This window comes from Furipterus horrens, unplaced genomic scaffold, assembly GCF_987537825.1.
Source record: "Furipterus horrens unplaced genomic scaffold, mFurHor1.1.pri manual_scaffold_10, whole genome shotgun sequence".
In the NCBI taxonomy this organism is placed as follows: Eukaryota; Metazoa; Chordata; class Mammalia; order Chiroptera; family Furipteridae; genus Furipterus; species Furipterus horrens.
This window is the reverse complement of record NW_028327180.1, coordinates 46,833,321-46,858,634: the sequence shown is the minus strand read 5'-3', so window position 1 is coordinate 46,858,634 and position 25,314 is coordinate 46,833,321. Positions and strand designations below refer to the sequence as shown.

Genomic DNA, 25,314 nt, shown 5'->3' with positions numbered 1-25,314 from the left:
GAGGACCCCCTACATCTGTGGAGCCCTCGGATCGGGATCTCCATCCCCTGTGGGACTTGATCAGTGGAGAACTCCATCCTCCCGTGCCCTGAAGATGTTCCCTTCACTCAGGACCTCGTTCTCTCTGCAGATGTCATTACCCCAGTCTTCGGCGTGGCTCAGTAAGTCATGACCTCTGTCTCCATGGGGACCTCGGTCCTCCGAAAAGACCGCTCCGTAGGGATCCCCCGCCACCGCTAGTGGAGATCCCCGCCTCTCAAAGGCCCAGGAGGACTCTCCCCAACCAGACGGGGGTCCATGCCTGGAAGAACCCACTGCATCAAGACCCATTTCCCTGTGCAGCTCAGGAGTCAGGGACCCCGTTTCTTCCCAAGGCCCATCTGACACTCCAGAAGAAAAAGCCGCAGCATAACTACTGCGCGCGGGTCGCTCCTGCAATGCGGCAGGTCTCCAATAAGTGACTTAATCCCGCCTCCAGATGGCCCCGCCTTTAGGTGACGTCACACGCTCGCCCAGTCCGTCTCCACTACACTCCTGCCCTCTCTAGCAAGTAAAGGCGCTTCCTTTTCCCTAAGGGGGCTGGACCTTCCTTGGCCTTCGATTGGCTCCGCCCTCGCCAGCGCTGCTTTGCGATTGATTGGCTGCTGTTCCTCTCTCCTCGGGCTTCCGCTTCCGGTCCAGTTGGACGCTTCGGCTGTAACGATGATCGGAGACATCCTGCTTTTCGGGTAATTAAGGGGACTAGAGGTTGGACAATAGATCCCGACGGGGTTGGGGGCCGTCTAGGTAACTGTATTCTCCCTCTGCAGGACGCTACTGATGAACGCCGGAGCAGTGCTTAATTTTAAGCTGTGAGTAGGCCGCAGAGGACCGCGGCTCCACCCGGGGACCCGTAGCCCCGCCCCCGCGAGCGGGAGCCAGCCCCGCGTCGCAGGCCCAGCTCCCAATTCCCACTCCGCCCTCTGGCCCCGCTTGCGGACTGGTCCGTGTCCCACCAAGACTTGAAATCCTGACTCTCGGTTCCCCGGAATCCCTTTTCTCGCACCCCAAAGAGCCTCAGGCCCATCCCCTAAGAAGCTCATCCCTAACTTGTACCCAGGGACTAGCTTCACCTTCTCGGTGGCTGTAATTGGTGGGGCAGGTGGGCGCCCAGCGGGGAACATGGAACCTTCGACGGTCACACAGCAAGTCAGCAGTAGGACTGAGTTCCTGTGGCTCTTTGAGGTCAGGGAACTGGGCGGTCCTTATGTTCCTTCGAAAGTGGACACTGACTGCTTCTCTTTGTAGAAAAAAGAAGGACACACAAGTCTTTGGGGAGGAGTCCGGGGAGCCTGGCACAGGTAAAGCCTCCTTCTGGATTCTGGAATTGATCCATTTCAGAGGACAGTTCTTTCTCAAGTCCTACCCCAGTTTTATTTTTAAGTGTGTGTGTGGGGGGGGGGGTGTGTGAGAGAGAGAGAGACAGAGAGACATGAGGATGTGATGTTCCTTCTGTTTATCTCTGTCACCCACTTCTTTCTCCTGCCAGAACTGCATAGGTCAGCACTCATATCACTTCCTACAGTTATAATTTTCCTTTAAGCATGCTGTCATCTGTCTCCCTTAAACTCCAGAGAAGAGGCTCCAACTTGTTTTGGCTCCTTCCGGCTGTGTGATTGCTTGTTTAGTATTTGTCTCTCCTGTGAGCTCTTTAGGGCTGGGACCCCTGTCTCTGTCCTCCTTGTGTTCCCCACACTTTACTCCTGCCTGGAACGAACTGGTGGCCTTAATCAGCATCTGTTAATGACAGGAGAGCTTATTTACATGGTCCTCAGCTTAGAGAAGGGCCTTGCCAATCAGTGCCTCTCAGACAGACTGGAGACAGACCCGTCTCTGACATGTGAAGTCCATGCTTGGCCAACACCTACATAGGTTGTGCCACATACAGCTCACCCCGTGGGTGGATAATAATAGGATTCATCTAAAGTGTGTTCAAGAAGACCATGTGCTGATCACACAATAGGACGGTGCAGCACTAGCAGGGGGCTGTCATGTAAAGTTGCTGTGAATATTTCTGAGCTCCTGCCTGGTATTTTGTTCTTGCTGGACAGCTGTGGTCTCTAGATGACACTTTGGGTAGCATCCTTATAGGTCACCTAACCTGAACCAGTTCATTCAAAAGTTCTGGGCAGAGTGTGTGTGTATATTGACAAAACCCCAAAGGAAGGTTCTGAAACACAGGTCTCTGGAGTTTTAATGTACCAAATTGCCTCCCCTTGGAATGGTTTCTATTCCTTGGCAGCAGAGGGGACTAAAGTAAGTTGTTACCAAAACAGAACTGTTTTACTTGCCCAAATTAGTATGCTTTTAGTTGCAAACACTTAAATCCCAGCTCAAAGTGGTTAAAGTAAATTAAAACATCCAAGGGTAGAATCATCTTCAGGCACACCTGGATTCAAGGCTCAAAGCAGCTCTCCAGCATGTGACTGTCTCCAGCACTTTTTTCTTCTAGGTTGGTTTTACTGTCAGGCTGGTTTGTGTTGGCAAAGACAACCTTAGAGCAGGGCTTGGCACATTTTTCTGTAAAGTGCTAGATTATAAATATTTTTGGCTTCGCAAGGCATGCTGTCTCTGGTGCAGCAATTCAACTCTACAGTTGTAACTAGAAAGTAGCCACGGTCAATATATAAATGAAGGTCATGGTTGTGTTCCAATAAACCTTTATTAGTGCATACTGAAATTTGAATTTCATTTAAATTTTGTATCTCAATATATACTCTGTTGAATTTTTTAACCATTAAGAAATATGAGCCTAGGCTGGTATGGCTCAGTGGGTTGCACGTCAGCCTGTGAACCAAAAGGTCACAGGTTTGATTCCCAGCCAGGGCACATGCCTGGGCTGTTTCTCTCCCTCTCTTTCTCCCTCCCTTCCCTCTCTCCAAAAAAAATTAATTCTTTTTAAAAAAAAGGAAATATGAAAAACATTCTTAGCTCTCCAGTCACAAAGAAACAGGTGGCATGGGCCAGTTTTGGTTCCCGAGCCATACTTTGTCAACCCCTGCTCTAGAGGACTCTGCCTATATTCTTCCACCCCAGCCCAGGAAACCTGGCAGAAAACAGTAGTTGGAGCAAAAGTCCCAGGACTGACTCTCATTGGGCTTACTTGGGTCACATGCTCCTCCCTAAGCCAATCAGAGGCTAGGGGCCTGGTACTCTCCCAGGATTGGTCAGTGGAAGCCACAGCCTGAGTGCTAAAGGTGGGGGAACACAAGAGCCCCAAAGGAAAAGCAGAACTGGCACTGGAACATGGGAGCAGTGGGTGTGGGGTGAGCAGAGACCACGGAAGCACCTGCAGCTGTGACAGCAGTAATGTTAGCAGTGCCTTAAACGTGCTTTGTGACTTTCCAGGTGACAACATCAGAGAGTTCCTACTGAGCCTCAGGTACTTCCGAATCTTCATCGCCCTGTGGAACGTTTTCATGATGTTCTGCATGATTGTGTAAGTCAAGCCTGCCCTTCTTTATTGTCATCCTGTGTCGTTCTCCAGAATGACCTACCTGATGGTCATTCTCTTGTCTTCTGAGTCTGAACTCTCCAAGCTAGAGAGGAAATGGTTTTACACGGTTTAAGCTATGTCACCGTGGTCTAGGCTGGAACTTGGATTGGAACATGGTGTTCTCCAAGTCCTGGCTGTGCCTGGTATGTCGGCAGGGGCTGCCAAGAGATGCCTTCCCCGAGCCCATGGCCTGGTCACCTCTTAGCAGTTCTTCTGTGCTTAGTATATACTTGGCATATGTCAAGGTGAAAAATGGTTGGATGGCCATTCTGCTGCTGGGTCTTGCTCCTGCCTTGCTGGAACCCAGCAGAAGTGTATTCACACTTTATTTCTTCATTTATGCCCTTAAAAAAATTTTACTTTTGCTTGTTTTTATGCCCGTTTCTATTTTCTTACTAGTCTAAAAAAATCCAATCACATTGGGCTTTTTTTCCAGCCTTGGGCCATAATTCCAATACTGCTGTTAATGAATTGTGAGACTCAAAGTAAACAGAAGAATCAGGAGTTCTGGGCTACACTGGGCCCATCTCGTGTGCTTCTCCCAAAGAGGAAGAGAATGAGAAGTTGAGAGGCTAAATTTGGAGTCACTGGGTGGTCCTTGTGCCAGATAGCTGTTTGAGAAGATGTTTCTAGGACTTAGGAGATTGTAGAATGAGAGTTCACTGTGCTGCTGGAAAGTGTTTTGGAGCCCAGAATGAGAACTGTGATGGATGCCCAGAGAGGCCCCTTTTGGGAGCTCAGATGAAGTCTGCTCAGGTAAAAAGAGGGCTCATGAAAAGATAAAGGAATTTACAGAAGAGTACAGGAAGTACAACTAGGACTCATGGAAAGTAAAACACTGTAGGGGAGTTCCTTTGTCCTTTGTGTCTCTAGGTTCCCACCTATCCGTCATTCATTTATTCATTCACAACTTTCCACTGTAGGCTGTGCTCTGGGGTCACAGCTGAGACTGAAACAGCCATAGTCCTTGTCTTTAGCAAATGCATGGTGTAACAGCTGAAACACAGAGAGAAAACAAATAGGAAAAAAATCAATGTGAGGTGGCAAAAGCAGGGGAGTCTCCTAGTTTAGGAGGCAGTTAGGAAGAGACTCATTGATAACATGCCGTTTAAATCAAGAATGACAGGAATCCCAATTTGCAGAGCTGGGGAACGCAAGGCAGTACCGGAAGGAGCATGTATGTGCAAAGTTCTTGGGGCAGGGAAGAACTTTGTGCGGTTTTATCATTGTTTTGTTTTGTTTTTTTCCGTCCATTGGCTTTACTGTTTTTTCTTCCTTTACTGCTCATCTTCCAGCCTGTGACCAGGATGGTAGCCTCAGGCTCTGATATCCCAGCTCATCCCAAGGCAAGCTTGATCGGTAGCCCAGTGTCCTGATTTCATTTCCTAGGAAAAAAGTCTGATTGACCTAGCTAGGTGTCACCCAGTTTTAGTTGGTTTGGGGGTTCCTGATTCCAGCCTAACCACTGAGTTCAGGGGTCAGCAAACTACAGCCCATGGGCCATAGCTATTCCCTGCCTGTTGTCATGAATGATATTTTATTATCACACAGCCATGCCCACATCTGTGACTGCTTTTGCCCTATAGCGGCTGGGGCATTGCAACAGAGACTGCCTGGGCCCACAAAGCCTGAACTATTTACTGTGTGGCCTTTTACAGAGTGTGCCGACCACTGACCTAGGCCAGCTCTTTCTTCAGGGGTCATGAGTGAGGGCAGATTTTCTCTGGAAAGATCTGTCAGGCAGTGACTGGCTTTTCTAGGATATTAAAACACTGGAAGTCACATACATGTTCAAGAACAGGAGAAGAATCAGATAACTTAAAGAACATCCATAAGACCAACTGTTACAACGCCATTAGTGATGATGTGCCAGAAGGTTATGTCTATGCTGGGGAATGTTTTGACAATAAAGAAGGCTGGTGTCACCTGTAAGCTTAGTCTGGCTTCGGTTGTGATTTGCACACAATAAACACTGAAAAAATGCTCATTGAATCCTGAAGCACATCCAGTGAGGGATTTGGAAGGATCTACTCCAGACTGTCCATGGAGGTGACTATAGCAGGGCCTGAAGAATGGTTTGCTATTCTCTGCACCCACTTCTGGACTATTTTGGAAATTTTTAGAAGACATCAAAAACTTTAAATATGGAGAAATGTGCCTGAATGTTTAGGGACCTAGAGTACTGATATCTGCAACTTACTTTCAAACACATCAAAAATCAGGTAGTCTGGTAAATAGGTAGGTGTGCAGTTAAGCAAAGTGTTAATTGCAGAATGTAGGTGCTGCATATGTGGTGTTTGCTGAACTGTTCTTTTAACTCTTCTATTTGTTGAAATCTTCATAACAAAATATTGGAAGGAAGATAGGAAGAAACTGAGAGTGGCAAACCACAGAAAAGGATAAATAAGAAAAAAGTGAAAGTTGATTTCCACAATTCAAAATTTTGTAGTATATTCACAGGGTTGTGCAACCATTTCCACATAATTTCAGAATATTTTCATCACCCCCAAAGGGAAACCCCATACCCACTAAGTCACTCCCATTCCTCCTCCTCCCCAGCCTCTGGCAACCACTGATCTACCGTATGTCTTTATGGATTTGCCTTTTCTGGGTATTTTATGTAAATGAGGTCATAGAATATATAGCCTTTTGTGTCTGGCTTCTTTCACTAGCCTAATGTCTTCTAGTTTCTTCAGTGTTGTAGCATGAATCAGGATTTCATTTCTTTCTATGGCTGAATAATAGTCCATTATATGGATATGCCAGTTTGTTCATCCCCTCATTAGTTGATGGATATTTGGGATGTTTCCTTTTTTGGCTATTATGAATAATGCTGATAGGAGTATTTGTGTACAAGGTTTTGTGCAGGTTTAAGTTTTCGGTTCTCCCTGGTATATATACCCAGGAATGAAATTGCTGGGTCATACTCCATATTTTTCATGAGGAAGCACCAGACTATTTTACAAAGTAGCTGCAGCAATTTACATTTCCACCAGCAGTGTGTGATGGTTCTAGTTTCCCCACATCCTTGCCAATACTTGTTATGGTCAGTGTTTTTTATTATAGCTATCCTAATGGATATGAAAGTTGATTTGCGTTTTCCTGGTGTTGAGCATTTTTTCATGTGCCTGTTAACCATTGGTATATCTTTAGAGAAATGTCTGTTCATATCCTTTGCTCCCCTTTTTTTCCTGAGCACCCCTGTTTTCCCAAGGAGTTTATTTAGGTAGATCAGCGGACAAGGAGGCCCTGCATCTAAAAGGAAGCTGTTGGGCCTCTTGGTGAAGCGTGGCTTGTGCTGGCATAAAGACTCAGTGGGGCAGGGGAACTTGACGTTGGAGTTGTGGAACTGATTGACGGCTAATTTGCAGCACTTGCTGACCGCAATCTCCTCCGCCTTTACGATCTGGATTGAGTGGTTGCGGGCATGGTGCCGAGCCCCCATGGCTCAGTAGCACTGGGAGACAGCACCTGTGGTGGTCAGGTCCAGGTACATGTTGTGGGTCCCACTGCAAGAGTCATAGCGCAGCCAGATCCAAAACTTTTCTCCCGAAGGGGACACTTTTCAAACACCTGCCCATAGTAGGCAATTTCCTATGAAGATTTCTTCTTCTTTAGTTGAGATTCAAAGTATCAGAAGCGGGACTTGGCAAGACATGGTTAGATGCAAAGATGCGCATGCGGTAGAGGGGCGGTGTGTGGCACTTGGGGGTAGGCAGGCAGGGCCCCACCACCTTTTACTCCCACAGTGTGCCCCCAGCCTTCATAGTGTTCTCTGCATTCATCGCCATCCACAAAAGCCCCTGTCCATTTTTTAATTGGGTTATTACTGAGTTGTAAGAGTTCTTTTTATACTCTGGATACCAGTCCCTGATCAGATACATGATTTACAAGTATATTCTCCCATTCTGTGGGTTGTCTTTTCACTTTCTTGATGGTATTATTTGAAGCACAAAATTTTTTAATTTTGATGAAGTCCAGTCTATTTTTTCTCTTTTGTCACTAAGAATTTTATAGTTTTAATTTTAATAATCAGCTTTGTGGTCCATTTTGAGTTAACTTTTGTATATGGTATGAGGTAGAGGTACAACTTCATTCTTTGTCATATGGTAATCTATCTGTTCCTTTACTCTTTTTTTTTTAAATAACCTTTTTATATTGGAAAGACTTAAGATTTGTAGAAATGTTTTAAATGTTTTAATAGTTCATGGTTAAAATTTTCCAGATTTTCATCATTGAACAGAGTTAATTGTAATTATTTGTTTACTCAAAGGTGTTTTTTTTTTTTTTAATATTTTATTTATTTATTTTTAGAGGTGGGAAGGGAGGGAGAAAGAAGGAGAGAAATATCGATATGTGGGAGATATGTTGATTGGTTGCCTCTCACACCTCCCCAGCTGGGGACCTGGCCTGCAACCCAGGCATGTGCCCTGACTGGGAAATCAAATCTGCGACCTTTCGATCTGCTGGCCAGCACTTAATCCACTGACCCACACCAGCCAGGGCTCACAGATCTTTTTGATATGAAAGTTACCACTGACTTGCAGTAATGGATAAGAGTTGAAAATAAAATTTATAGATTTGTGTGAAGTGGATAATTCTTTAAAAAATTACATTTTTCTTTTTAGTTTGTAGTTCAGTAGTAATCTTAATAAAAGCAACAAAATATTTAAAAAAATTTTTTGACTTATTGATTTCAGTGAGGGGGCAGGGGGAGAGAGAGAGAGAGAGAAACATTGATTTGTTATTCCACTTATGAGTTCGTATTTATGCATTATTGGTTGATTCTTGTGTGTGCCCTGATGGTGTGAACAGGGACATTGAACCCACAACCTTGGCGTGTCAGGACAGTGCTCTAACCAACTGAGCTACCCACCTAGGGCCAAAATATTTTCTGAAAGAGTTTTCAGAGTGACAGTTTTTCATTCTCACAGACATTTCTGCCCTCTGAATTTTCCAGGCTATTTGGCTCCTGAGCTCCACATACGGAACTAGGAACACACCTTCCCAGATGCTGAGTTTTTCTTCGTTCCTGATAACTTCAAGAATGTTTTTGACTGGAAAACTGGTGACCTTCCCAGAAAGCCCAAGCTTGTGGTGGGTGGAAAAAAATGTTCAAGATGCACATGGTTTCCTGGCCACCGCTGTTTTCTTTTTAAAGATATTTTCACATTGGTCTCCACATTGAAACATTGTGGAGTTTCAGGAGGGAGTAAGGGGATGTGATAACACTGCATTCTCCATAGAAAAGATAGATTTATTGGAGTGGAATCCCTCTTCCACCAGGCTTTCACTAGAAACACGTTTCTGGCTATTCCTTGGTTTATTTTTAATAACCATCTCTTTGATTTGAATTATACAGATTTTTAGGAGTCATTTATTTCCAAGGATCTAAAGAAGAAAGGTTGGCTTTTAAGTTTGATGCAGCCTCTTTATTGGACTCTGTGAATAACGAAGTTCATTGTTGGGTCTGTATCCAAATTCCTTTTTTGTCCCAATAGGCTCTGCTTGGCAACTCAGTGTAGCTGTCATCCCCAGTACTTTAAAGATGAAGTATTACTGGTTCCCACAGAAGAGAGGTGCAGAAAAATTGGCAGGGGCAGACAGGTGTCCTATGAGAAATTTTGCCTGGCTTTGAAAGTGCTCTGTTAAGGGGCCATTAATTGTACAATTAAAAAGAATTTTTTAAAAAGATTTTATTATTTATTTTTAGAGGGAGAGAAACAGTGATGTGCAAGAGAAATGTTGATCAATTGGTTGCCTCGCACGCTCCCAATGAGGGACTTGCCTGCAGCCCAGGCATGTGCCCTGGTCAGGAATTGAACCAGCGACCTTTCGATTCACAAGCCAGCACTCAATCCACTGAGCCATGGCTATACAATTTTTAGAGACTGATTTATGTGGTAATGTTGTGACCTAGTTCTGAAAGCTTGGGGTTTTTTGGGTCTGTTTTTCAAGTGGGTGATTTCAAGGTTTAAAAAACAATGAGCCTCATTTGAGCATTTTTCACAGAAGCTTTGAAAGAGAGTCCTGGTTTAATTGCCAAAATGAAACGCTGGTGGTCAGCACCATAGGTGTTTGATTTGTTTGTTGTGGTTTTTGAAATCCTGACTTGTAGGTAAACCTGGTGGGAGGAAAAAGCAAATACACAGGCTTTTAGAACTAAAAAACATTGAGAATGAAGCTCATTTCCCCAAAAGACCTTCTATTGTACGTTTTTGACTAAAAAGTTGACTTCCAACTTGAGTTGTTTTGATTAGGCTATGTGAAACAGCTAGGATTCATTTTGGAGGCTGTCAAAAAGAAACGATATTCCCTTTTGGATTTTGCTCAATAAATATTGGACAAGGATTGGACAAATGAGGTTTTTACTTGGCTGCTCCTAGAAGACTTGAAAGGGCCATTGATAATGGTGAAGTTTTGCTAGACCAGGGTCAAGTCCACTTGTACTACTGCTCCGCTGATGTCATTCTGTTTCATTGCTTCTGTAGTTTATTTCCTCGTCAAATCTGGCCAGGCAGCTCCCCATGGTTTGTTAGTAACCGAGATCATAGCTTCTGAGTCGAGTTTTGCCCAGAGGCCTGTGTTCTTGCAGCAAGAATGAACGTGCCAAGATCTTGGCTGGTCATTCTTCAAGGTGTGTGAATGGTGCGAGGAAAACTGCCTTATTCAGATTCACGCTGAAGTTTCAATGAGAGGAGGCATTTGTGTGTTATGGGGATGAGTTGTTCTAGGAGAAGACAATGGTGTCATTGAGATTTGGTTTCAATAATTGTATTTTTCTCCAGAGAACTATTATCTCATTGTTAAGTTCTTATAAGCAGATGGATTTGGGGATGCATATTGGAGCCTGTGGTACATTTTAAACCTGCATATCATGTACTTCAGGAAGCTCTGCAAGAGCCTTCACTGGCATCAAAGCTTATCCGAGTTTGAATTTTGGGTGCATAGGGTCCCACAACATTTAAGTACTCATGTTCAGGGTCAGTTAGATAAGGGTTCAGATTTCAATGCTGCTCCTTGCTGGGGGGACCTTGGCTGATTACTTCCCTCTCTAAGCCTCAGTTGCCATATCTCTAAAATGGGAGTTTAAGTCACGCCTACCTGGGTTTGTCGTAAGGTTTGTTGAATTTGAATTTGGGCTGGGCTTTAGACCAGATGCCTGGCACTGGACCCGCGCTCAATACCCATGGGTTTCCTCGCTGCTGCGTTTTCTCTCTCCTCGCATAGATTCATTTATTCAGTCCACACCTGCACCATGAAGGGGATATCACAACAATTTAAAAAATTGGAAACAATTTCCAGCATGGAAAATCATTCCCCTTCTTCCCATTCTCTTTACGGTGTTCTCCTTAGGCCTGTCGTATATACCACGTAGTTCTGATAATGGACGCGTGGTTCCAGTTCTCTTTTTGTTTCAGTGTCACTTCCTTTGTATTTTATGGACTGCCAGAAAGTTTTCATGGTTCTCATTTTTAATTAGTGTCAGAGTCAATAAATCTCTCTAACCTAGGCCCTCTCACTTGATTGAATTTGTACTTTGTCCACTGTTATAAATGTCACAGCTGTCACCAGTGTTATGTCCTACACTGGCTTCCCTCACTGGAGCGCTCCAGAAGGCTACATCATCGTGTACCACCATTATGGCTTTAGTCGCTTTCATTTATTTTATTTTCTTTTAGTTTCTTACTATCGTCGTCGGCAGCCGTCCGTCTCGAGAGACGATGGTGTAGCTTCTTAAGTGTCTATCTGCACCGCCGAGAATGGCTGTGCAGTCCGACTCGGGAGTGACACGGCATCTGTCTCCTCCCGTGTTGAATTGACATCTTGCGATGACGCTGGAGTGTCCTCTCCAGTGGAGCTGAAGCTACAGAGCCTGGGCAGGGTGATATGGAGGGTCTGCTGTTGCCCATGCAGCAGACCCCCCTCTCTTCGCAGCTGAAGGGTCCAAGGGAAAGACGGAGTCGATACAGCTTGGCTTCAGGTGCGCCGCAGGAGTTGCCGGTGTTGACTACAACGTCAAACCGCCTTAGGGACTCCGGCTCCGGATTTTCTGTCAGGGTTTACTCCCTTAGCCTTTCCCCAGAAGAGGTATGCCGCAAGGCAGCGGAGGTTTTTTTGGAGTCAGAGTTTTCCTTCTCTGTTCTTACTATCAATGCATGTTTATTGTAGAAAAATTACATAATATAGCTTGTGTCTATATTTTCCTACCATACCATTCTTGATAACTACAAATAAGCCATTGTAAGGATGTATTAATTAATTTAACTAGTCCATAACTGATGGAGACTTGAGTTGTCTCCAGTTTTGGTCTGTTGTAAATGACACTGCAGTAAACATTTCAGTATGTCACCCTAGTGTCTTTTTGAGGCCACTGTTACAAGAGATCTACCTTGACAACTTTAGGCTAAAAACACCAAAGAAAAATGCATCTTGGACAACTTACATCTTGTCTTTATTTATTTATTGTTCATTTGTTGTTCATTTGTATATCTGTACCTATGTTTATACATATACACATACCAAAAGACTTGGTTCTAGATCCCTATCAGCTCTGTTCAGGGTGGGTGTTAGGCTGCTTCAGTTTTAGCTCTGAATAAGGAGATTTTCAGCTCCACCCAGGGAACGGCTTTCTTTGTGCAAGTGACTGCAGTTGACATCACACCAGCTGGCTTTCCCCCTTGGCCCAGAAGGATCTTAACCACCATCTAAGTAATAAGTGCCCAGTACTGCTCACCCTGGAGTTTATTACCTGGACTTGCTGCTCAGGTGAGAAGCCGTACGTGGAGAACAAAGAGAAGGCCTCAGTTTGTAGCACCTGCCCTGGCTGCAGACTTTAGGGTTCATATTGAACACCCCCTTTGGGAACCTTTTGCTTCCTTCACCCTTGCCATCCTGAGAGTGGAACACATTTCTCTTTTGTGTGGGTTTCTTATGTCAATTCCAGCTGCTCTAGAGTAGAAACTGGAAACCACTGAGGTAGTCTGTTTTGTAAATAAAGTTTTATTGGCACTCAGCCATGCCCCTTTGAGAATGTGTTGTCTATGGCTACTTTGGCTGCTTTTCTACTACCATGGGAGAGTTGCTGACATAGAACATCCAGCCCACAGAGCTGAAAATATTGCCTATCTGACCCATGTACAGGACAAATTTGCCAGTCCCTTAGCGAAGGGAATGATGGAGAATCTCAAGGTGCCACATCTCCCCAAAGCCACTCAGGTGGAATAATTGTGTGCCTGTGGTCTGGATTTAAATAAAGACATTTGCAAACGGATTTTTCAGACTTACTGAAAATCGAGCCAGCCATTTTCAGGTGATATAGTTAATAGACCAAAACCCAATTTTATATCTCTAAACAGTTAGGGGCAAGGTCCTTCCTGGACTCCCTGCTATTCTTCTGAGCAGCAGCAGCTCTAAGTGATAATGAGATTGGCTCTGCTCTGAAGTGCTTAGTTCAGAAGAGTCAGCAAGACTCATTATTGAAGCATTTTCTTTTCAACTGTTTCATTATTTTCTTCTGAAACTAAATTTAAGTTTATGAAATATTGACAAACCTGATGTTTTCCTGTATTAATGAAAGATGTAAACTGTGCTTAAAAGGCATGGTGTTTGTTTGCTTGTTTGTTTTTTAATGTCAATTTGGCTTGGAGGTTTGTTTTCATCCTTCCCTTGACTTTCATTATTATGTAGAGGAAAGCATTTAATATGCTTCAAGCCCTTCTCTAGCCCTTGAGCATTCCTGGAAGTAAGAGTTTGGTATTAGCAAGTGTTCATGGATGAGAAATCGGGCAAAGGGTCTGTAGCAAATCAGAAATTTCAAGTCCACATTTTTCAACAAAAAAATGGCAAGAGGCAACTGTAACAGCATAATCAATAAAACATACTTTAAGAAAAAGGCAAGAGGACTTCCGGCCAAGATGGAAGCCTAGACAGACACGCTGTGTCTCCCTCCACAACTAAGAAGGAATACAGCTACCTCAAAACTAGAGACAACCAGAAGTTCCAGAAAATCGTGCTGCATGGAAATCCAACAAACAAAGATATAAAGAAGAAATACTCATCCAGACAGGTAGGAGGGGCGGAGTGGACCGGTGTGGTGGTGGTAGCAGATTCAGCAGTGGCAGGCCGGCAGAAAATGCAGTCATACATTTTAAAAAGTAGGGAGGAGCACCTGGGGAGCGCTCCCAGCACCAGACCAGACCATGCAGCTCACAATCCCAGCACCAGGGAAAATAAGAGCCTCATTGCTTCTGAATGTGCAGACCAGTTGGGGTTGGGGTGGAGGAAGAAACTGCCAGTCTCTCAGCAGAGTCCGCTTTTTTGAAGTGCCCCCAGGGTTCTAGAACCTCCACGCACCGACCCACTCTGGGAACGGTGGCCAGGGCAACAGCTAGAGAGGCGTCAGTCGCATATGGAGGTTGGAGAGGTGCCTGGAAAAGGGATGAGTGCTGAGCAAGCGACATTGTTCCCTCTCGGACCGCTCCCACACACACAGCGCCACAGCGTGGTGAAATAGGTCGCCTTGTACTGATGAATACCTAAGGCTCCGCCCCTTACAATGTAACAGGAGCGACAGTTTACCTAAGACACAGAGGCAAACAAATACAGGAGACTGTCAAGATGAGACAGAGAAGTATGGCCCAAAAGAGGGAATGGATTGAGGTTCTGGTGGGAGAACTAAGCAATGAGGAGATAGCCAACCTAACAGATACAGAGTCCAAAACACTGATGATAAAGATGCTCACAGGCTTGACAGATATGCTTGAGTATGGCGAATGCATAAGGGAAGAAGTGAAGGCTATGCTAAGTGAAATGAAGGAAAATCCACACAAAACCAATGGTGAAGGGAAGCAAACTGGGGTTCAAATCAATGATTTGAAACATAAGGAAGAAAAAAACAGTCAACCAGTACAGAAAGAGGAAACGAGAATTGAAAAAAATGAGGAGAGGCTTAGGAACCTCTGGGACAACTTTAAACATGCCAATATCCAAATCATAGGAGTGCCAGAAGGAGAAGAGGAAGAGCAAGAAATCGAAAGCTTATGTGAAAAAATAATGAAGGAAAACTTCCCTAATTTGGCAAAGGAATTAGCCATACAAGTCCAGGAAGCACAGAGAGCCCAAATAAGCTAGACCCAAAGAGGACCACACCAAGACACATCATCATTAAAATGCCAAAGGTGAAATATAAAGAGAGAGTCTTAAAAGCAGCAAAAGAAAAACAGAGTTATTTACAAAGGGGTGCCTGTAAGACTGTCAGCTGATTTCTCAAAAGAAACTTTGCAGGCAAGAAGGGACTGGCAAGAAGTATTCAAAATGATGAAAAGTAAGGACCTACAACCAAGATTATTCTATCCAGCAAAGCTATCATTTAGAATGGAAGGGCAGATGAAGTGCTTCCCAGTCAAGGTAAAGCTAAAAGATTTCCTCATCACCAAGCCATTATTATATGAAATGTTAAAGGGCATTATTTAAGAAAAAGAAGATCAAAACTATGAGCACTAAAATGATAAAATCACAACTATCAACAATTGAGTCTAAAAAAATAGAAACAAAATCCAACTAAGCAAACCAGAATAGGAACAGAATCATAAGTATGGGGTCACTTTGAGGGTTATCAGCTAGAAAGGGGAAGGGGGAGAAATGAGGAAATGGTGCAGGAATTAAGAAGCATAATTGGTTGGTACAAAATAGGGGAAAGTTAATATAGGAAAGGGTGAAGCTAAAGAACTTATATGCATGACCCATGGACAAGAGGGGTGGGATTGCTAGAGGGAAGGAGGTACTGGGCGGAGGGGAGCAGAGGGGGAAATATTGGGACTACTGTAACAACAATCAATAAAATACACTTTTAAAAAAAGGCAAGAATTAGTTCAGTATGTGGCTCTGTGGCTTTCTTTTAGTATTGACTTACACCGAGGGTTGGCAGACTGCTGCCCATGTCTGGCTACCACCTACCTCTTCACAGCCCCACAAGAGAGAATTTTTTTACCTTTCTACATGGTTGGGGGAAGATGAAAGGGAATTCATGTCTTTTTGTTCGTAAATAAAGTTTTATTGGAACACTGCCACGCCCAGTCATTTATGTATCATCAGTGGCTGCTTTTGAGCTGCAACAACAATTTCATAGACATAAGAAATGTCCAAACTTATAAAAATCTAATGAGTTTATTTGAGCGAAACTGATGACAATTGCCAGAAAGCAAAAACTTATTGATTGAGAAAATGCTCCAGAGAATGGCTGTTTTCATTTTATTTTATATATTAGAATCAAAGGAGATAGATTAGGGAGGCCCAAGAAAGCAAAGCGGGGTGGGTATCTCTGGGATTGTATAAAAAGTAAAATAAATGGATGTGTACTTCTTTTACATAGGTGGGTTAACAGTTAACAGGACAACAATAACAATTACGGGCTCTGTGGTCTCCTGCTCTGCTGGGAGATTGTGCCCCAAGGGTCTGGTAAAAGGAAATTACTCTGACATTCCAAAGGTAGATGCAAAAAGACAATGGATGGGTTTTATTAGGATAAATATTGACCATTGTCTGGAAAGAGACTGGCCTAGGACTTAACTACTCGCCAAGACTAGCTGTTAGCTAGGAAGTTTTAATTTCAGAGCATCCTGTATGGTTACTTTAAGTCTCTTCAGTTTGTAAGGCTGCCATGTAGGCCTCCCTGAGTGTGTCAGGTTAAATGTGGGCCACAGAATATAGACTATGCTGGGGAAGTTGTAGAAGTTTTAGGTGGAATAAGGCTTTATTGCATCTAAGTTAGTTATGTGAATTGAGGAAAAATGGAAAAGAGGGTTGTGGCATAAAGGAAGATGGAGGTCTGGCCCAGACTTGAACTCTGTCACTTACAGAGTGCAGTGTGTGGCACCGTCCACATCTTATGATACAGGACAATGATGGAGAAAGCTTTGGCATATTCGTCTAATCTGCCTGACACTGGGCAGGCCCCTCAGTAAGTGGTGTTATTTTCATCAGTGTTATTACTTTTTTTAAAAGACCCCTTGACAGGGTTTTATGAGGCTTAAATGAGATGGTGTCTTGGGCAGCTTGAGTTGCCATAACGGAATGTTACAGACTGGGTGGCTTAAACAGCAGATATTTATTTTCTCACAGTTCTGGAGACTGAAAGTCCAAGACCAAGGGGCTGGCAGGGTTAAGGTGAGGCCTCTCTCCGTGGCTTGTAGACAACCTCCTTTTCTTTAGGTGGCCTCTCCTCTGTGTGCATTCCTGGTATTTCTCTTCCTGTAAGGGTACCAGTGATACTGGATCAGAGGTCTGCCTTTATGACCTCATTTAACCTTAGTTACTTCTTTAAAGGCGCTGTCTCCAAATATAGTCATATTAGGGGTTAGAATTCCAACATATGAATTTTGAGCACACAATTCAGTATACGTATAACAGATGCTCAAGGATCTGACCTATTCTGCAGCCATTAGTTCATCTCCTTAGCTAATAGCATGCTTCTGTAAGAGAGTGGACAGCAGCCTCAGAATTTGGGGGGGTGGGACTCAGTGGAGCACAGCCATTTTCCTGAGAGAGACCAAGTTTCTTAGTTATGCAAATGACTGTAGCCACTCCACATGTCTCCGAGGTGGGAGGGGCTTTGACCATAGAATGGTGATGAAAAACCTTATGGGGGTCTGCACAAGATTCTGCCAGTGGCCAGGATCACTCACCACCCTGACTGCATCACAGGCTGCAATCAGAGATTTAAAAAGAAGTCTGCAGCCATTTTCACAGAGAGCCACACAGTTTGAAAAGAGGTAGAGTGGAAAGCCATGCGGTTTGGAAAGGAAAGGAAAGGAAAGGAGACAGGCAGAATAAAAGGCAGCAGCCATTTGGTGCACCGGGCCACACAGTTTAAAAAGACTGCAAAGGCACCACACCAGACTGCCATGAGGTCTGGTGTATAGGAAGAGAGCCATGATATAGCAGCTTAGCAGCTTTGTAGGAGAGCTGATCTGCGGTGACAAGAATGAAGCAATTATGCTCCCAGCCATGCAGCCTGGGGTAGTATGAAAGCAGGCATGCTGCTGCTTTGATCATGCCAGCTCCAGCTGACTCTTAAGCCACCAAGGACTCTGCCTTGCAGACCTGGACTCTATCTGGACTTTGGAACTCGGGACATGTGGAGAGGACACTCTCAGTACTTATGCCTTTCCAGGACTTTACCATGATCCAGTGCAATACAGAACATGCTTTCCTGGACTGTTATACGGAGGCTGATGACATCATACCCCGGATCCTGAAGGAGAGAGCCTTGCAGTTTGAAAGAGCAGAAGCACCTCACCAGCCGGCCATAAGGTCAGGTGTGTACAGAGGTGCCACGCAGTCCTGAATTAAAAGCTAGAGACCCCTGCAACACAGGCAGAACCTCCCCAATCAAGCATGGATGAATGGAAGCTGCTGGAAAAAGCTAAAGTGTAAACTTCTGCTTTTCTGAAAGATGGTACCTCCTACTGGCATATTCTGAAACTGGCCTGTTTAGGCAGGGGGAGGCAGGACTATATGCTTGTGGGTATTTTAAAGGGAGCGGGACTTAATATCATAAATCTAAATCTGTATAATGTTTAAATAAACAATTCCTTTCCTTTTCAACAAACTCTGGTATGGGGAGTTATATTTTTTGGCAATTGAGCCCCTCATAACTGAACAGCCTGTGGGTTCTGTTTCACTTTGAGGCATTAAAAACATTTTTAAAGCTGACCCTGAGAACTGCTACAAAGGGATTTGCCTCCTGATGTTCCATAGTAAAGTATTAATGTGAAAGTGGGTGGTGGCTTCTACCCTGGCATTTCAGACTTTGATGACCCATAAATTCCCTGGGGGTCTTGGTGAAGCATGGAGTGGATTTAGCAGGCTGAGGGTGCAGGCTGCGATTCTGCACCTCTAAATAACTCCCAGGGCTTGCCCATGCTGCTGGTTCCTGGACCACACTTGGAGTAGTGATGGCCTATGCTGTTCATTAAGTAGCCACTAGTCACTTGGTTATTTCAGTTTGCATCTCAATGAACTAAAACTAAAAAATCCCAACCTGTCAGTCACAGTAGCTACATTTCAAGTTCATTTCATGGCAGAAAGCTCTAACTTGTCAGTGCTGCATGTAAAGGAGAGGATGTAAGCCTGCCTAGTTTCACTGGGGCAGCTATAATAAATGGCCACCAACTTCACAGCTTAAAACAGCATGCTCATCAGAGTGACATTTTTGTTGCAAAACATGCAATAGTCACTCGAAGTTGGACAAGCAAGACTAAATGGTTTAAGACAAGCTTTGCAACCAAATGGGTTTGCTGCAAACTTAAGGAAAGGTGTAGCTTTTCAGAGCTTTGAGGTTCTGGAATGAATGGTGGGGTGGGGCTGTGGGCCTGTGCTGTCAGTCCTCATCTTGTCTTTCCTTGGGGAGTTGCACCTCCTCTTTGGGCATCAGTTTCTCTATGACAGAGATGACTTGGGACCAAGTACTGCCCAGGACTTGACTCTTCCTCTGTCTGAAGCCTACTTTGTGTTTGTAGGAAATGCCTTGTGGAGCATGTTCCTTTTCTTCTTGCTTCCTATTTTGGGATTCAGTTCCATGTCTGTGGTTCTGAGAAGTTCCATTGGTCGGTTTGGGGTCTTTCATTGTGGCTCTCTCTGCTTCCCTCTTCCCACCCTCTGTACAGTCTCCCTATTGATTTTTTTGATATCTGCCTCTTGGCCTTTGCTCCTCAGGAAAATGGCTTGTACCTGATTTGGTTCATGTGTTTCCCTGCAAATCTGGGAACCCTGAGCTCTGGGCCAGAGTCATCACATGCCAAAAATCCAGCCACATGAATTCGCTGAGGTCACTCTGAGGAGGAAGAACCAGGTCACCTAGTCGGATAGTTAGATGACCAGTGTGACAACAGTGAAGAAAATTTAGGGATGGTGAGAAATTAGGCTGGCCAGGAACATGGGCAGCACGCGTGTATGGCATGTTACCATGTGTGAAATGTATGTGACGTGTGTGTGTGTGTGTGTGTGTGTGTGTGTGTGAAGAGGACCATAAAAGTCCAAGGGCTTAGGTGAGATGAAGTGGGACCACTGAGTTTTTGAAGCAAGGGTCAAGAAGATTCAAACCATGTGTCAGAAAGAGCTGCTTCGAGCAGAAAAGACCAATCCCGGATGAAAGCCATAACAAATTTAGTTTATCCTACAGTTTCTTTTCTGAGAAAAAAATGATCATCTTATTTTATTTCTGTCAACACTCAAAAAAAATGTTTATCAAAATCATTCACTAGAAAATTAGAAGTTACTGATTTTTCTTTGCTTCATAAGAGTAATTGGAAGAATATAAAACTGCACTAAGCAAAATAAGAGCCTCTACTCTTACAAGCAGATCATCACAGTGAATAATTTAATCACCAGAATAATCCAATCAACCAAACACTCCAATAGAGTGATTAGATTATTTAAGTAATTCAAATAGTTTTTTTAGGTCTTAAAAAATAAAACAGGAAGAGTAATTTTGTGACTACAAAAACAGACAAATTAGTTTTATAATTTCCAAAATATATTACCTTGTTTGTCTTCTGAAGAATTAAGTATAAATTAAAAGGTGATGGATACAAGTGCTCCTATAGCTCCTAGAAAAAGTGAGGACAACAGTGGGGAAGTGGAACTAAAAGATTGATCCTTTATTTCCTCTGTAAGTGTGTGAAGATTCTGTGTACTGTGTAGTTTTTATATATCCTCTACTTAACTGAAGAAAGTACTGTAATAGAGAGGATAATTAAAGTCAAAAATAAAAAAGAGCTTCCTGGACCATGTGTATAGCAGATTGGAGGAGAGAACAGTCAGCAGGCGAAAGGACTGGCGGAGAGCATGGGTTCAAGAGAAGACAGGAACACGGGAGACACATGGCCTCAGACAAGGATGAGGCAGAAGGGCTCAGGAGTTAAGTAGCCATGAAGGCAGAGGGAACAGTTCAGAATATATTGGGCCTGGAACCCCAGCTGCATCTTTGGGGGCTAAGTAGCCCTGCGTTATTCTCCCCACTCTTCAGCCTCAGGCTCCTTGTGTGTCACCTGAGGATTGAATAGCAATGTCTCAGCTAGTTTTGTGCAACAAATGACCTGAATACTAAGTGTCTTAACATATCTATTATTTAGTTATAGATAGTTTTGTGGGCAGGAAATTGGCACCTCAGCCAGGATGATCCAGCTGTGTGGGATTGGATGAGTGGGGTTCAGTATTCTCTGTCTTGCAGTTCCTCGTTCTCGTCCAGAGAGGCCCAAGGCTCTCCTTGCCATGTGGCCTTCTAGCATGGCCACCAGATTCTAATCTGGCAGCTCAGTGCTCCCAGGACCACAAAGACAGATGCTGCCTGTCTGCCGCCCCTCCTCGTCCTCCTTTCAAATTATAAGAGAAAGTGTATTTAGAAAGTTACAGAGGTAGTAGAAATGAGCCAACTGGGTTGCATGGGCTCAGGATATAACAGAGGCAGATGAAGGGCCTTTTGAGAGAGAAAGGCAAAGATAATGCACCTGGGGAGGAGAGGGGAAGGGGGGAGGGAGAGACAGACAGACAGACAGATCACATGTGAGAGTAAAGAGTGTTAGGTCCTTCATCTTGACAGTTTTAAAGACTGGGAGTTTAGGGGAAGTCTTAAGGGAAGAACTTTATGCTTGTGCACCAAAATGAGATTTATTCCTCTGATTTTATCTCCTTGGGTGTAGTTGGCACACAGGGCACCAATTAGATTTTTTTTTCTATCCCTCTGAGTAGGGTGATTTAAGCTATTTACCCTCTGGTTGGGGAGGAAAAGTGTAAACCATTTACTCCTAAGTGTCCTTGGTTAGAGAAGATAGGATTTTGCGATTTACTAGATGGCCATAAACTCCATGGCCCTTTTAACTGTCTGTCAGTTTCCTTATTCCACTTGTCCTGGCTTACTAGCCTGTCTCATCTACCCCCATCCCCCCGCCCCCCACCACAGACTTCCATCCCTGAAATCTTTTAGAGGTGTTGAGGGAGGATGGTAGGTCTTTAGTGACTGCTTCCTGCTGACAAGGTCCGTGGTCCCTGCCTGTATAGGGATGGAAGTCTCTCCCCACCTGATCTAAGGGAGACAAAGGAATGAGATTCCAGACTGGAACAGAGACTGTTAGCTGATTCTTCCAAAGTTGGTACCAGCTGGAATCCCCGAGGCATCATCTTGATGTTGTTGTATCCAGAAGCGAAGTTGGTAGATTGTTCCCTATTTCACTGACTCAATTATATAGTCCTAAAAATAAGTCAGTTCAGCTAAATTATTGAGTCTCATTTCAGGAGGCAGTTATGCAGATGAGCTTTCCAAAGTGAGACCACACCCTGTCACCCAGCTGTTAACCTAGGGATGGTCATTTGAGTGGGTGACTCCATGTCCAGAGGGTAGGTTTACCTTCCATCTCGGTGTTGACGAGGTGTATTTTGACGAATGCCACCTCCTATATATATATATATTTTTAACAGCTTTATTGAGATGTAATTCACATACAGTTCACCTATTTTAAGTATATGATTCAGTGGTGTTTTGGTATATATACAATTATACCACCATCACAATCTTAATTCCAGAACATTTTTCTGACCCCAAAAGAAACCCTGAACCCATGAAAAGCCAATTTGAATTCTCCCCACTCAGCCCTGGCAACCACCAATCCACTTTCTGTCTCTATGGATTTGCCTATTCTGGATGTTATATATAAATGGAATCACGCATATGGCTCTTTGTGCCTGGCTTCTCTTACTCAGCATCATGTTTTCATCAACATGGTAGTGTACATCAGTGCTTCATTTCTTTTTATGGCTGAATAATATTCCATCATATAGACGTACACTTAGTTTATCCACTCATCTGTTGATGGGCATTTGATGTTTGCACCTTGAACCCATTATGAATAGTGCTTCTGTGGACAGTTACCTAGATAAGTCTGTGTGTCAGTTTTCTTGGTGGTATTCTTAGGAGTGGTGTGATAACTGCCAGGCCTTAAAGCCTTAGCCTGGACCCAGCAGAGCGGGGCTTCCACTGGCGTTCTCTGGGTGAAAGTAAGCTGCAGACCCTGTCCAGAGTCAGGGGGAGGGGAGGGGCCGATACTGAGCTTGACTGTCCAGTGGGGTTCATCAGGGTCCTCATGTGGAGCCTTCAACAAGGAACCTGATGCGTAGTAGGTACTCAATAAATGTTACTCCTGGTAGTTCTTTATTACTAAGAATAATACAGGACTGAGGTAGTAGGGAAAACACAAACTGTTATGACTTAGATCAACATTCATCAGTTGGCCTGATAGCAAATCCATCTTCAGTATTTGTGAGATTATGAGCACACTTGAGATTAGCTGAGATGACAAGGAGGTACCACATATTTGTTCTCGGAAATGTGGAACTGCAGGCAGAAGTGTCAAAAATCACCTGTCATTCTATCTGTCATGGAGAATTACTGTAAATATTTTGGTTTCTTTCCTTCTAGTATTTTTTGTATGCAACATGTGTATATGTATATATATTTAATGAAAGTAAAATTAAGATAATGTATATAGTTTATATGTTACATTATCAGTTAATACTAAATTGGGAGCATTTTTTGGTTTTTCTGGTTTCTAGTGGCTAGATTAGCTACTGTCTGTTCATCTATATCTATATATTCTTTATTTGTATTCATTTTCAAAGTTTAATCTACATTAATGTACAGCTTGGTGAATTTCTACATGTGCATACACCCATAAGACAAGACCACTACCCCAGTTTTAGTTACAGAATTTTGTGGTCTCTCCCAGTCCATAACCTTCCCATTCTCATGAATTGACCTCCTGTTTATTTATACTCCCAACACTTAGGTTGCTTCTACTCTTTTCTTCTTATAAGTGATGCTGCTGTGAACCCCCTTGAGTGCATCTGATTTCTGCCTTTGGATACATTTCTGGAAGTTGTGAAACACTGGGTCAGAGTGTATGACATATGGAAATACTCTGAATGCCTTCTTGTCAAAAATCTTACTGGGTCCTCCTGTCCAGAGTGGCTTTTCCCCACCTCGGGGCTTCTGCTGCACTTTTATGGGAGAGTACAATTAGAGTATTGTATTAATGGGCCCCCAAACCGATTCCAGTGCTTGGCTTCAAAACTAGATCCTCAGGAGCAGGCTTTGTTCATCTTTGTATCCCCCTACTTGGAGGCACGATAAAAGTTGAGTTCTCCCATCTATCTTTGAAGCCCTTCCTAAAAGCAGTGGCACTCAAGGGCTTTTAAAAATTAATTGGAGGGGGGTACTGGGCGGAGGGGAGCAAAGGGGAAAAAAATTGGAACTACAAGTACTGTCGTCGTCGTCGTCGGCAGCCGTTCGTCTCGAGAGACGATGGTGTAGCTTCTTAAGAGTCTATCTGCACCTCCGAGAATGGCTGTGCAGTCCGACTCGGGAGTGACACGGTATCTGTCTCCTCCCGTGTTGAATCGACATCTTGCGATGACGCTGGAGTGTCCTCTCCCGTGAAGCTGAAGCTACAGAGCCTGGGCAGGGTAATACGGAGGGTCTGCTGTTGCCCATGCAGCAGACCCCCCCTCTCTTCGCAGCTGAAGGGTCCAAGGGAAAGACGGAGTCGATACAGCTTGGGTTCAGGTGCGCCGCAGGAGTTGCCGGTGTTGACTACAACATCAAACCGCCTTAGGGACTCCGGCTCCGGATTTTCTGTCGGGGTTTACTCCCTTAGCCTTTCCCCTGAAGAGGTATGCCGCAAGGCAGCGGAGGTTTTTTGGTGTCAGAGTTTTCCTTCTCTGATGTACCCTGACTGGAAGATCGAACCAGCGACACTTAGCTCGCAGGCCGACGCTCAATCCACTGAGCTAAACCAGCCAGGGCTACAAGTACTGTAACAACATAATAATATATACTTAAAAAACAAACAAAAACAAAAAAATCAATTGGTTTCATTTTTAGAGTAAATAGGACTTGCTACAAAGCCAAGCAGCACTCTGAAACCCATCTCTAGGTCCTTCTGAGATCATTGATATGGTTGAATGTGTTAATAACATGAGAAGGTTTTTTATTTTTAAGATTTTATTTATTTTCAGAGAGAGGGGAAGGGAAGGAGAAAGAGAGGGAGAGAAACATCAGTGTGTGGTTGCCTCTCGCACGCCCCCAACTGGGGACCTGACCCCCAACCCAGGCACGTGCCCTGACTGGGAATGGAACTGGGTGACCCTTTGGTTGGCAGGCTAGAGCTCAATCCACTGAGCCACACCAGCCAGGGTGAAAAGGTGTTTTTAAAAAATTTCCATCAGACTGTTAAACTCAGAGCTAACGTATGGGTCAAAATGGGGTTGTGGATTTGCTCCCATTTTTTTTTTCCTATTAATCACTGGAACACTCACATACATTATTGGGGTAGGTCCAGTAATTTCCTCTCCTTTAAATTGCCCACCTCCCAGGGTCTGGTGTCTAAAAAGGTACAGTACAGCTGCTTTCACTTCAGGAGTCTGCCCAGTGCCCTCTGCTGTTGCTCTTTGGGACCACGTGGTGTCGCTGTTGAAGACCGGTCCTGTGAAGTTGTGGAAGCCTACCTGCTCATGGCCGCCTTCTGTGATGCCCTTGTCTGGCAAGGGAGGAGAAGTCCACTCCCTCTCTGCCCACATTGCACGGACATGCTTTGCACTCAGGCTCCTGAAACTACCTTCCTTGCCACTTCCATGGCAAGAGCAAGTCATGGACTCAGAGCCACTTCCTCTCCTTTATGTTTGAGGGCTGCCTTGCTAAAAGATGAGGCAGCTTTTTCAAGGACATT

The 25,314-nt window shown here is 44.1% G+C and overlaps 1 protein-coding gene and 1 pseudogene across 3 annotated transcripts; one reads left to right on the top strand and one right to left on the bottom strand.

The window, feature by feature from the left end:
* Positions 1-644: 644 nt before the first annotated feature.
* SMIM7 (small integral membrane protein 7) lies at positions 645-24,985 on the top strand. Of its 3 annotated transcripts, none has more exons than XR_016513627.1 (6): positions 645-728; positions 810-851; positions 1,288-1,340; positions 3,388-3,478; positions 8,496-8,632; positions 24,962-24,985. XR_016513627.1 is itself a non-coding variant. In XM_090289883.1 (5 exons), exons 1-5 carry the CDS (start codon positions 703-705, stop codon positions 8,509-8,511), a joined length of 228 nt encoding a protein of 75 aa, XP_090146009.1. In that variant the 5' UTR covers positions 645-702; the 3' UTR covers positions 8,512-8,665. The 3 variants fall into 3 exon arrangements, 1 of the variants encoding a protein (XP_090146009.1); XR_016513628.1 differs by lacking the exon at positions 24,962-24,985 and adding an exon at positions 9,249-10,869; XM_090289883.1 differs by lacking the exon at positions 24,962-24,985 and having other exon boundaries at positions 8,496-8,665.
* On the bottom strand, positions 4,273-7,302 carry LOC150000057 (large ribosomal subunit protein eL20 pseudogene; annotated as a pseudogene).
* Positions 24,986-25,314: the final 329 nt, after the last annotated feature.

Excerpts from the sequence above, each read along its gene's own strand:
- SMIM7 (XM_090289883.1), top strand. The coding sequence starts at position 703 with ATGATCGGAGACATCCTGCTTTTCGG. Across the intron at positions 729-809 it reads GGAGACATCCTGCTTTTCGG|GACGCTACTGATGAACGCCG; the intron begins GTAATTAAGGGG and ends CTCCCTCTGCAG. Across the intron at positions 1,341-3,387 it reads GTCCGGGGAGCCTGGCACAG|GTGACAACATCAGAGAGTTC; the intron begins GTAAAGCCTCCT and ends GTGACTTTCCAG.